Source organism: Rhinolophus ferrumequinum, chromosome 4 (genome assembly GCF_004115265.2).
Source record: "Rhinolophus ferrumequinum isolate MPI-CBG mRhiFer1 chromosome 4, mRhiFer1_v1.p, whole genome shotgun sequence".
In the NCBI taxonomy this organism is placed as follows: Eukaryota; Metazoa; Chordata; class Mammalia; order Chiroptera; family Rhinolophidae; genus Rhinolophus; species Rhinolophus ferrumequinum.
This window is the reverse complement of record NC_046287.1, coordinates 94,461,892-94,475,739: the sequence shown is the minus strand read 5'-3', so window position 1 is coordinate 94,475,739 and position 13,848 is coordinate 94,461,892. Positions and strand designations below refer to the sequence as shown.

Sequence of the window (13,848 nt, the reverse complement as noted above, 5' to 3'; positions counted from 1 at the left end):
AGTGAAGGACTGTAGCAAGGGTTAGAAATAATACATGCACAAGAAATGGCATGTAAAAGATGAACAGTATATGATAGCTATATTGGTTAACAATAATCAACCATAAACTCCATTCTTTAACATATTTATCTTTCTCTACCACATGTATGTATACCAAACAGAATGGCAACTACAGTGCAATGGATGTCGTGCAAAACAAAATTACTGGTCAATGTTTGTTAGTATGAAAACAATTATATATATTCTTTTATTTTTAATTTCAGTGAAGGGAGTGTAAGTGACTATATATGTGTAGGCATATTGTCTTGTGAATTTCTTACTCTTGGGAAATGAAGCAAAGAAGACGACAACTACCAATTTATGTAAGTGAAAATTTGTCAGCCTATGCTACCTGAAAAAAAAAAGCAAGAATCTTTTTTTTCAAATGCTGGCAATGGGTACAAGGTTTCTGATCACTTTCATCTCGATGGGATGCTGCATGTATTCATGAAGGTGGCATTTACTCTGACAGGGATTTCAGGAGAGGACATGAGGAAGATAGTGCTGTGGATAGAAGGAAGAGCAGGAGTAAAGTACCAAAGCAGGAAACCACAATGTGGGAATGGGGAACGGAGTAATTCAAACTGGCTAAAGCACTGTTGCCCAACCAGGGGACCTCAGAATTACTGAAAGTGATCCATGAATATTTATATACATCAAGCATTTTTTTGTGGGCAGAAGAAATACCAAACACATTTATGTTGCATGCATGTATATTAGTTTCCTAGGGCTGCTGTAACAAAGTACTATGAAGTAGGTGGCTTTAAACAACAGAAATTTATTCTCTCACAGTTCTGGAGTCTAGGAGGCCAAAAGCAAGGTATTAGCAGGGGCCATGCTTTTTCTGAAGGCTCTAGAGAATCCTTCCTTGCCTTCTCCTAGCTTCTGGTGGTTGCCAGCAATCCCCAGCTTTCCTCGGCTCACAGCTGCGTAACTTCAGTCTCTGCCTCTGTCTTCATGTGGCCTTCTTCCCACGTGTCTGTCTTCCTATCATCTTCCTTCTGTGTGCATGTTTGTCTGTGTACCCCTTTTCCTCTTACTGTAAGAACACCAGTCATATTCATTTAAGGGCCTACCTAATTCCAGTATAATCTCTACTTGATTATACCGACAAAGGCCTTGTTTCCAAACAGGTCACATTCCCAGGTACTCTGGGTAGCACTTGAACATATCTTTTTAGGGGACACAATTTAACCGACAATAGTGTGTGTGTGTGTGTGTGTGTGTGTGTGTGTGTGTGAGAGAGAGAGAGAGAGAGAGAGAGAGAGAGAGAGAGAAATATATGTAAAGGTAATTTTTTAAAAAGTAAAAAATTATTTAAATAACACTATTAAATTGAAAATAACTTTTTATTACTCTATTTTTCTCAATTGATGAATATTAAAAGAATAAATCTCTCAGGTAGGAGTCTGGGAGTACACATTTTTTAAACAATGAGGAAAAGAGTTGTACACATCAAAAAGGTAGGGAGCCATTGGTGTAGAGTTCCTGCCAGGAATAGAATGACTAGATGTTAAGCTAAAGTACTAAAGTAAAGTATGGAGGGCTTTTGGTACATAACAACTCTAGGTTTAATTTGTTAGGCAAAGGGAATTACTTGTGATTCTTTGAGCATATAACATGTATGCATGTAGAAGCTATTGTGATTAATGAAGCAGAAATTCTGAACCAAAGTCTATCTATCAAGGTGAAGCTTTAGGAAAATTACCCAGGTACAGGGTAGACTGGGAAAGAGTGAATGTGGAGAGGAGACCAGGTATGAAGTTAGCAGGATCTCACTGGATGATGAGAGTGAGAATGAAAAGAATGAAACCCATGCTAGACATATTACCAAGCAAGAAGGGGCAGAAGTGTGATCAATCTGATGAGTATGTATGTGCGTGTGGTACATTTGTATGTACACTGATGTGGATGTTTGTGGGTACATCTGTGCATTAGGGTGTTCATATGGTGCCTAGTTCTTTTGAAATTCAACAGTACTTATTATTTCTGTACCATTCATATGATATTTTTAATATATTGACTTGTTGATTCACTTTCCACATACGAATACAATATGTCCCTAAATGGAAAATTTTAAATCATTGATTTTTGACTAGTCTACATTCTTACACGCAATAGGCACTCAAATATTTCTTGCTTGGTAAACATCAATGTTTTAGCTATTCCAAAACTGGGTCAAATTTGTTAACACATATTGAATTTCTATGTTGTGTCTGTGTTTTATGTTCAGGAGAAAAAGTAAGTAGTGCAGAGAAAAAAGATAGAACTAATAGTAGTTGGAGGAAACTGAAGTTAAAGTTTGGTGAAGAAATTGTAAATAGGCACCAAGCTAGTCTAAACCATTTCAAGTCGTCACGACAGGACAAATGATTTCCATTGATCCTGAAAGAATCTGAAAATTAGATCACTGAACGACTCTCGGTGGTCTTTGAGGAATCATAGAGAAGAAGAAGTGACAGGCGATTAAGCTGCCAAAGGGAGGAGGAGATAAATTCTCAAAACCCCACAGCAATTAGCTTAATATCACCACTAGGTGAGATTACAGAAAGTTTCATTCATTAGAAAGGAAGCAGTAAATTGTGTTATCAGATTAAAAAACATTTTCTTGTTTGTGATAGAGTTATTGGAAAATTTGGTAATTCACATCTCACATCTCTCTATGTATGTTTGCACTTTCATTTGCTTAGATACAGTGACAGTGTTTCCAGACTTCAACTAAATAGTTGTGAAGTTCCTTTATGATAATCTGTTGGACAAGTTAGAGAAATATGGGCTAGTTGCTAGCATAGAATTGTAGCTATTTAATAGTTGAAAGATTATACCAAGCATGTACTTGTAAACTATTTAAATCAATGGTTTTCACTACTAATTACACTAAGAAATAAATTTTATATCATTACCTGGTAAGTATATATGCACATATGTATGTATATATATATATGTGTGTATGTATAATTTCAATAATGGGTGTACATTGATATTTTCCATTCTATGTTTTTCTATTCTATTTCATTAAAAAAACCTGTTTGTTGCAACTTAGTAAGTCTATTTCATGACTCATTAATGGGTTGGGACTCACAGTTTGAAAATGAGAATTGATTTTAATCAGAATGTTTTTAGTGACTACAGAGTTGTTTTTATCCTGTTCCATCAAATATTTGGATGAAGATGTAGCAGAATTGTTCTCAAATTTGCAGATAATAAGATAAGAAGAATGGCACAATTTTTTTTGCATAATATAATCAGGATGAAGAAATTATTAGCAGCTTAAAATTAAATAGAAAATTTGAATAAAAATAAATTAAATAGATATGTCCACTTCTGCACTTTATATCTCAAAATCTACTTATAAGCTACATACTGGAGGCGTGCTGCTAAGCAGTAGCATGTCTAGAAACAAAACAAAACAATAACAATAAAACAAAATCCTTGATGTTTCAGTTGATAATACTTTTAACATGAGATGGAAATAGAACCAAAATTATCTGAGAACCTACTACATGCTAGACATTGAATCATTATGTCATACTGCTGAAAAACCTTGAACCAAACCAAACCACCCTGAACTAATTTGATTTGCAGTTACTTTAACAGGAGTTATTTTTCCAAAGGTTGAGGTTCAGGTAGTAGTTTCCCACTGTTTTACTGGCCTGAACCTACCTAGAATTTGGAGTATTCTGTTCAGATTACATGTAGAAGAAAGCAAGAAACCTGCTTTTTAAAGTACAGGTAAAGGGAACTGGGAACTTAGCCTGGAAAAGTGCTGTTTTCATTCATTCATTTTGAACATGTTTATTAAATGTCAATTACTAGCCAGGTATGGTAGGTGCTGAAAACACAAAAGTAACCTCACTGTTGTCTTTTCCCACAGCCAAGGAAGGGAAACATTGTTTACTGATACTTGATACTATATTAAGTACCTTAAATGTATTAGCTCCTTTCATCCTGCAATCCCATGAATCTCTACATTGGGGTGGGTAAATTAACGCTTTGAAAAGAAGTCATTTGTCCAAGATCACACAGGGAAGTGGGTGGTGGAACTGAAATCCAAACCCAGGTTCCAGTGACTCTGGAGCATGTGTTCTCAACCACTATACAATATTGTCTCTTGAAACTCAGATTCACGGACTTTTATCTTTGAAGGATTGTCCTTTGCAAGTATGGGTATGCATTTACTAAAGCAAAAACGTATACAAAATTAATATGCACCACATAAATTCTATTAAATCTGGAGATTTAAAAATGAACAGTTTAAGTAGCTTCTACTATTCTATAGCTATTTTTTATTTCATTATATTGTTAATGCAAACACTAAATTAATTGTACATTTGCAGGTAAATAGGCTTTGTAGACTAAAAGGTAACAGACCTGCTGTCTCTTCTAAACTTTATGTTTTGGGAATAGTATTAAAACATATAACTGTTCAATTAAAGACTTGTATGTGGTTATAATTGGTCTTACATGTGTTTATAGGTCATGCATATTAAGGGTACAAGGGCACATTTAATGTACGTATGCTGGCTGCTGAGTTGAAATTATTTCAATTCTCATTCCTGTTAGTGAGTGAGGAGAGCTCAGTAACTTGACTGCACAGGTAGTTAAGTAGTAAGTGTGATTCAAAACTCATGCTTTTTCCACAGCACCACATCGCCTGCCAGGAGCAGGCAGTGTAGTGGAGAACACGTTTTAATTGGTGAGCTCTTTTAACTATCTCTGATGTTCAATTCAGTATATAACAGAAGTGGGTTTTTCCTACTTTGAAATAGTGATATCCTTTCTACACACTCTTCATCTCCACTAAAGGCAAATGAATAAAGAAGGAAAACAAAACCACACACACACACACTCTGCTTAAGACACAACAGAAAAAATTAAAGCAAAAATGTAAAATGATTTTAAGCTATTCATTCAAAAAGAAAATAGAAAGTTCAAGTTGTCAGTCTCTCAAAGCACTCATGCAAGAAGTCTAAAAATAGAAACTTATGTCATACTACATATAACCAAGGTGGAGTGAAAAAAAGTTAGTGTGATGACCTTACAATATGGATTTATATATGTAAGATAGATATATCATTTTAAATTTGCAAATGAAAATAGCGCTAGTAAAAGCAGATGATACACGTTTGGGACAGACAAGTGCTAAAGGTGGATATATGTTACAAGATTTTTCAATTATAGCATATCTAAATCACACCATTAAAAGTTTTTGGTTTTGTAAATTTTCCATACATTTTCAATCATTCTAGCATTTTATAATTTAATTGCGATTTAATTTTAATGGGCATACCAATTTACCACTTTTTTTCAGAAATTTTTGCTTATTTTGATAATGCAATCTCTCCAGTGGAAATTTAAACAAACACATACACAAACAAAAACTAATCCTAAGCACTGGTTTTAAGGAACTCTGTTATATATGAACCACAGTACTTTAAAATTTTACCATGTTCCAGTATCCTGGGAGTTAACTTGACTAGCCAGTTCAATTAACTATGTACAGTAACAAACCAAATTATGGCAGATTTGTAGGTTGACTCTTCTCATTTGAGAAGACAATTAAAATGATTTCAATATATCTCAAGCTAGCTAATATTTCTGGTGCCTTTTAATATATCTTTATTAAAAAGGGCATGCCTCATGAAATATTAAAGAAAATCACATCCTTCATTTCGAGGAAGAAAAAGGCAGTCACGCCTATTTAGTTTGAATTCAATACTAATGCAAGATTACTGTGTATATTTTAATTTTTTAAACTAAAAGTTTTTTTTTATATACATTTGTGCATACACAGATCAAGGCTGGCAGTGAGACGTACCTATATTTTTAGATAATGTCAAAATCCTCTGAACTGTACATGCTCAAGAAAAAGGGAGGCGTCATCATTAATCGGCATCACACCGGAGGAGGATCCTTAGGGACTTTTAATAGTGTGCGGGATTGGTAGCCTCCACCAAACTACCCCACAGTGTCACACAGTGCAGCCTTTCTAGGCTGCGAGGTGAGTTCAAGAGCCGTTTGTTGTTCGGAGCTCCATCCAGAGCGGATCACTGTTTGACAAGTTCTATTTTAAGTCGTGCCTGCGTGTGCAGGTGTCAGCCTCTTTCATGGCTGTAGAAAAACACCCAGGACACTCCATCTGTATCTTCCCCCGACAATGCAGGACCGTTCGTTCCCCAGGGAGCGTTTGTTTCTGCTTTGCCGGCCACTTTTTCTTTGGGAAATTCCAGGGGGGACAGGCGGGCAGGACGGCGAAGAAGGGCGAAGAGGGGCAGAAAGGGGTGGTCTGCCACTCCCCTACCTTCCACGGCACGTGGCACTGGCAGTCGCAGCTGCTGGGTGCAACACTGAAGACTAAGATGATGAACCTCCTCCTAACAAGAGGATATTGAGGGAAGGAGGAGGTGGCAGCGAAAGCAAGACACACACTCACTGTGTCCTTCCCCGCAGGGAGAATCCAACCTCAGGGGAAAAACTACAAGGAAGCCACCACCCGCCCCGCCTCTGCCAGCTCGCCCGTGTCTGGCAGCGGTCCCCATGCACCTGCTCACCTGTCTATCCGTTCAGGGTGGTTGGGGGGAGGGACGAGGGGTGTCGGGGTGGGTGGATGGAAAGAGAAGGAGGGCAGGGCAAAAGAGGGGGCGCACCAAGGGCTCCGCCCCCCGGAGGCACGGCGCAGGCGCAGTGGCCGCTACCGCAGGCAGGGGGCGGCAACATGGCGGAGTGAGCGGCGGCGTCGGGGCTTCACAACAACAGTGGCGCCCGTAGCAGCGGCGGCGACGGCGTCAGTAGCGTCGGCCACAGCCGGAGCTTCAGCACCGGCCAGCGCCGTGAGCAGCTGCTCGCGCCCCAGAGCTTTTCGGATCGGCGGCAGCATCTCCGCGGGGGGCGGGCCGGGCCGGACGGACCGGGAGGGGGAGAGCGAGGAGGCAGCGGCACAGCTGCTGGGCGGACACTGCCGCTCGCCGGGCAGCGGTTAGCGGCGCCGCCACCGCCGGGAATAAGCCAGCGAATAACCCACCGCCTCCGCCGGGGAGGGCGCGGAGCGGGCCGGGCTCAGGCGCAGGCGGGGAGCGGGCCCGGCGCCGCGGCGCTGGTGGATGCTGGGGCTCCGAGGCGACGGCCGGGGGGCGGGGGCCGCGGCAGGTATAACGGTACCGGCGGAGGCAGCGCCTCTGCTCTGCCCTTCTGCTCAGGAGGGGGGGAAATGGCGAGCGAGAAGCCGGGCCCGGGCCCGGGGCTCGAGCCTCAGCCCGTGGGGCTCATCGCCGTCGGGGCCGGAGGCGGAGGCGGCGGGGGCAGCGGCGGTGGCGGCAGCGGGGCCAGCGGGATGGGGGAGTCGAGAGGGGCGTCCGGCTCCGGCTCCGTGGTGCTGCCCGCGGGGATGATTAACCCTTCGGTGCCGATCCGCAACATCCGGATGAAATTCGCAGTGTTGATCGGACTCATACAGGTCGGAGAGGTCAGCAACAGGGACATCGTGGAGACCGTGCTCAACCTGGTAAGGGAAAGGGCGTGCGGTGCGCCTGCCTCCCAGCCCCCATAGCCGCCCTCACCCCCAGGGTCACCGCGCAGCGCGTCCCCGGAGCACAGATCGTCCAGCCTGTTTTGCCAGCGGTTGACCTGCCTGCGCGCTGCCCGAGCCACGCCACCTCCCTGCTCTCCTCTGGTCCCCTCCTGCTACCTGAGCTCAGTGCCCAACTTAATATCGCTTGTTATCACTCCTCACGACCATGAGTAGTATGTCACTCCTTGCCGTGCTGGTTTTGGGTCGACTTGAGAGTTTAGTTGGAGGGAGACGAGGCCTCCTTTCCTCTGGGGCTTCTTTCTCCCACACTTAATTGCCCGTGCTGTCGCTCTCGGAGGATGAAAGCCTTGCCCCCTGGAGCCTAAATTCCCCGGTGCTACTGAAATGTGAGAAGCGCATTAACTCCAACTTGAGCAGCTGGGGTGTGATGTTTTCGAATGAGGAGGAAAATGATGCAGTTTTGCATTTGCCTTTAAATGTATTCGGAGGCTGTGATGTGATGGAGAGTGTGTGGCTGTGTCCTCCCTCCCCCGCCCCCCCACCGCCCCATCTCTTTTTAGGCAGCCTTTCTTTCTTTGTAAAATTTCCCTGAATATGCTGACCTCTTAGTCATTTTTTTGTGCCCACAGGGGGTTAAAATGTGAGGGCACCAAATCATACAGGTTGGTTTCTATGGTTGCCTTCAGAGAGCGTGCCATATGGATAAAGACTAAAGGAAAGGTGTTAGATGCAGCCCGAGGTTTTGGTTTCTTTCATGATAAGAAAGAGTTACTGCAGAACTGTGTATGACTTAATGTTTTGCTCTATCTACAGAGAGGCTAAGAAGCGTTCAAGATGTCAGGGGAAGAAATAAAGAGAGGAGAATCATAAATTACACATCATTAAGAGTAGTTCATTTTTAATGTTTTGTAAATGCAGTTTTTGCTGCAGCAAAGCTTTTTCAACAGTTTCCTTTGCGATAGTCTTTGACATACAGTAAGGTTGGGTTTTGGAAAGCACGGCTTAAATCAGGAGCAATCAGTTGACTATTGTATTTGGTGTGGAGTCACAGGGATATAAAAAAATGCTTGCCAGGAGATTTTATAACACCCATGTAGTCTGATTTTTCAGCCAAGCTGTTATTTTTATTTGATCTATTGGAAAACTGAAAGGAAGCTGCAGCTACAGCGGTAGTGCCCTGAGACATGAAATAGATAATGCACGGTTTCTGAACCTCTGAAATTCACAGAAAAGTTAAAGCTGTTTTTTCTTTTTGCTAGTGTTCAAGCCAAAGCTAGGAGAGTATCTGTCCTTGCTTTGTTATATTTATTACTGTTTAAATGCAAAACACATCTTTCTTCTTTTCTGTGCCCTTCAAATAAATCACCACAAAAGTCAGTGTAAGTTTGGGGTAATGTTACCACGTTGATAAAACCAAATTGTTTTCAAAACACTAATAGAAATATTGTTGGGATTTTAATTTAACCAGCTGCAAGTAGGAGGTTAATACTTGCCCCCCGCTTTTCTCTTTTTAAAGGAAGACGATGAGATCTCAAAATATGTTAGTATGTTAGCATGTACTGTATTTCTGTAAATTTAAAACACATTTAAAGTATTTTTTTCCAGTTTTCACCTAACCAATATCAATTTTACTTTAGAAGATGTGGTATTAGGTTATTTGAATAGGTATTTGTATGCTTACTTAACACATTTTAATGCGATATGAGGCAATAGAGCTCTCACAAGCTGGAAACTGATTTGAATGGGTAGCTGGTTTGGAGTCTGCAGCAGTAGCGATGTCTGCTGGATCAGTCCTTAACAGATGGGCTTCTATAGATACACAGGAGGATAAGAAAGGAAGTGAAATATTTCTTTTGAGATAAAAAAGCAATTTCACTCTCTTCAGTACAGTGAAAATCTGGCAAGAAATCTCAGTATGCAAACATTGTAGAGATTAACTTTACTCTTAAGCTTAGTTAATCAGAAATAAGGTAACACTGAAATGGTATATCCACAGACCTACTTAACACCTTGTAACTGCATTGATTTTGGAATCAAAAAGTTAGGTTTAAAATTTCTTTGTGCATATTTAAAGAATGGAGTAAATCTTTTAAATGGAAACTTTTGGAGAAAAGAATAATTGCCAAAAGGAGCTCTTTACTAAGTTAATTACATTGATTGTGGACTAAGAATTGGCCATTCGAAGTGTCATTTATTTCTTGAATTGTAGGTTGAGGGCTTTATCTTTCCAATATACTCGTGATGAAAATGTCTTGTGAAAACTTAAGCTGTCTCTGAAACTATTTAGAAATCTTAGGAATTTAAAAACTAATTATCAAAACTTAATTCTGTTTACTTAATAAGTAAATCAGTAAAATCCATTTAAGGCACTCAGTTTTCAACCTCTAACAACTCTAAAATGAGTTTTCAATTTTCAATCTTAATTTAAAACGTTAAATACAAAAGTTGATGAAATAGTGAAATATGTATCACAGTGCTATTTATAACAGAAAAGAGAAGAACTAATGAAACTTCAAAACAAAACAGTTACTATCTTAAATAATACCCTGTCTCAGCCACCTTTCTCTATTTTTTTTCAGTACATTCTTTCTATCAAATATGAGAATACTAATACTTGCTTTTAGCTGCTATTTCTCACATGGCTTGCCCAAAGAATTAAAAGTTTTGCAGAGTAAAGTTTAAGCATGCAGTAAAATTATAGGACTTCTTTAATACAGCCATGGCTGTAATTTTTCCGATTTGTTTGCCAAAGGTAGGGATCTGTTTCTGTTACTCAGGTGGATTGTGGGAGTGTGTTGAAGAATCACCAATGTAACAAGAAATAAAGTGAATAATTTACATTGTAGATGGATGTATTTTGTATAATGATATTATCATTGACTTAAAACATTCAAATATGGGGTGGATAACATCAGGAAGGTGAATAACTTAGTTTGTAAATAATGTTAAAATGAGAGTATATTGTGAAGGATTTGCAGTGTAGCTTTACCAATGAAAGAAACTGATCAAAGGGAGGAATTATTTAATGTGGCAATATAAGAGCATTTGATTATAGAAAAGGAATTTTATTGGCTGTTTCAGTTATAAAACAGGTGTACTACTTAATCCATTGCTTCCTTAACATGTTTGAGGTAAATGCTTGAGGTAAATGCTATGTAAATATCATATGTTCTTTGTTTATAACATGAAAGTTTCTTTTTATCAAACTTTTAATATAAACATTTTAGGAAAGATAAAATAGAGAATTAATACTTATTTAATGAAAGAATTCACAATAGGGTTTTTTTTTTAAGTAGCTGTCTTAGGTAATATAATTCTATAGCATTTAATTTGTAGATTTTTTTTCCCCCCACGAATTACTGTGTGATATACATCAGAGTATCTTTAGTTGTAGAAAATGATACTTCCTCTTTTCTTATTTTTCACATTTAAGTGGCACATTGTATACTGTATTGAAAGCATAACAAAATGAGGGGATTTTGTGGGTTAAGTTCCTCTCTCCTGCATATTGATCATAGTATTTTTGTTAAAAAGGAAATTTTAAGGTTATTCATCTGTACTTGAATGTGAGAGGAACTTTTTTCCTTAGAGTTTTTTTCATTTGCAGCTTGATAATCAGAGTAAGTTTCAATTTAAGGATATTTAGAATTTTACAAACAAAAGGTGTTCTTCATTTGAACTACATTTATTTTAAAATAAGCAATTGTATCTTGGAATCATGGAAGTCCTTAATATTAATAAAACCATATGTATTTATATTAAAAGAAAATGTCTTGCATTTTAATTTATGTTGACATATAAGTCTTTTCATGTTAACTTAATTATATTTTATTCTTGCTATTGGGTGTTGAAATTAAATTAAAATGCATATGTAAATACTGGAAATTGCAGTACCTTGAGTTCTGAGGTTTTCCACAAGAATATTAATTTAGTCATATAATGACACTAAAGCATCAATATTCTATAGTCAGCCTATGATCTAGTTATATTAATTTTAAATAAGTATTTTGTATATTCCTAGTCAGCTTTTGGCAATACTATACTGTTAATTAAATGTATCTCAAGGATCTCTCTCTTTGCTATGTTTTCCTCCAAACACAGTGTAAGGAAATTCATCGATTCTAGCAGACCCAACCTCCATATTGATTCACCAATGTAGCAGTATTATAAAATTCAATCATCCATATTTTGACTATGTATTTAATATTATTTCGCATAAATTTCATAGGTTATTTTATTCCTTACCTCTACTTCTCATACTTTATGCATTGTCAGCATTATCTCCTTATACAAAGATACACTTGTCACCATCTAGTATTATGGTTTATACATGGGTCCCCTCCTATGCTGTTAACTCCATGAGGGCAGGAGCTTGTTTCATGTATATTTATTTTTTGTCTGTCAGGCTCTTGCCTAAGTTAAGTACATTTGCAGTATGCAGGATACCATTATTAGAAATAAGACCAGTTTCTGAAATTCTGTTCATCAGTAGGGGACAGACCAAGATCCTGAAAGAAATTAGACTCATGTAAAGTTAATGTATTGCCTGTTCCTGTAACTAGAAATGAGTGTTGAATATGTATGATGTTATTTATGTAGGTGTTATTACATATGTAAATGTTATGTTAAAGTGGCATTTTGCAATACACAAGATTCTGATTAAAATTTTTTCTTTTCAGTAAGTAAACCTATGTGTATGTCAGATATATGAACACATAACGAAGATCGTGTTATTTACAAAGAATATATATAATGCATTAATAGAAATTAAAAAAATATTGTTAACATTTGTCATGTTACCAGGAATAGTGGAAATCTCTTGTTTTTGTCTGTTTAGCAAAAATTTCCCTTTTTGGTAATGGTACTTCAGTTGTCTTTGATGAACCACTCATCAGTTGGTTTAGGTGGTTTTAGGTGGGTGGGGCTTATAACTCAGGCACATCCTGAATTACTGTGATTGGTTCAGGGATGGACATTTGACCCAAGGGAAACTGCAAGGTCAATCTCAGGACTTGTGCTGGAACTCCTTCTGTTGGGATGCTGAACTGGTGACGCATCCTATAGCTGTGTGTGACTATGTTAGAATTTGACCAAATATGAATCCAAGAGCGAGAAATGTATTTGTGAGTCTGCTTGAGTACCTGGAGTTCTCTGTGCCTATTGTGATTATCTTCTAACCATTAAATTCTCTCTTTTAAAGCTTATTATTATTGTTATTAGTTTCAAGTCAGTTTAAATGGGGTTTTTGTCACTTGTAAATGGAAAGTATCCTTCCTAGCATAGATGTTAGTAACTGGAAATGGGACATTGTAAGGAACAGACCTTAAATGTTAAAATGGAGTGGAAGGCAGTGAGGGGTTTGCTTTTCCTAGCAACTCCTTTTAAGAAATTACAGACCAGCTGTCTTTAATTTTCACCTGTGTTATCTTTGCCCATGGAATTACTGAGGCTGGAACTTTAGTGATACTAGAGTGTTTTGGTCACTTCTTGGGGCCTTTGATAGTGTCTGATAAGGGAGGAATCAGCTTTGGTCCAGGCTGGCATGCTTGAAATCATAGAGGGAAGAAAATATTGTCTTTCCAAGTAAGAGAAGCTCTTTCTGCTCATAGTTACCATCCAAGAGAGCAGAGAATCAGAATACATACCAAGAAGCTTAAACGTTGAAAAGCAACCCCCCTCTTTTTTTCACCCCACTAAAGTTGGTAGGAGGAAAGATAGGAGTTTAAATTAGAACCAGGTAGAATTTTGTTTTATAAGCTTCTTCCAAGCACCTCATGCATTATGTTCCTAGACTCTTGATCAAAGTAACAACGACCCCCTTACTAAAGAGATTTAGAAGAGGATGCAACCAAGGTACAAGTGCCTCCTTCCGCAGCTTGTAGTTCGCATTGCTTCAGGGAAAGTCATTCCACTGAGGGTTAAGGGGATGAGTACTGTGAAGACCCATTGCTAGGAGACTGAATATTGCTATGAAACTGAAAAGGTGGAAATCTAGATTAGCATACTTTGTCTTGACAAGATCTCTGGCTTTGGTTGCTAATTCACCCAGGTGACTGATGTTCACTGACCAAAAGCTTACTAAGCTTTTAAGGAAACTACTTTCAGGGTAACCTTAAGCCTGGCAAACAAAGGCTTGCATTTTACTTCACAGGCAGTTCTCAGTAAGAGGATGTGGGCTGCTAAAGCAGTACAGATGCTAGAAGGAAAATCTAAGGCCATGGAGGGTAGTAGACAAGTGAGGTCTTCTGAGATAGTACTAATGAGTAGATCAAAATTGGCTG

General features: G+C 38.8%; 1 protein-coding gene across 1 annotated transcript in view; it reads left to right on the top strand.

Annotated features, from left to right (window-relative positions):
• Nucleotides 1-7,108: 7,108 nt before the first annotated feature.
• NBEA (neurobeachin) overlaps nucleotides 7,109-13,848 on the top strand; it is a 658,659-nt gene continuing 651,919 nt past the window's right edge. Inside the window, 1 exon segment of the mRNA XM_033103847.1 lies at nucleotides 7,109-7,540. Coding sequence (XP_032959738.1) covers nucleotides 7,247-7,540 — 294 coding nt within the window. The 5' untranslated portion in view covers nucleotides 7,109-7,246.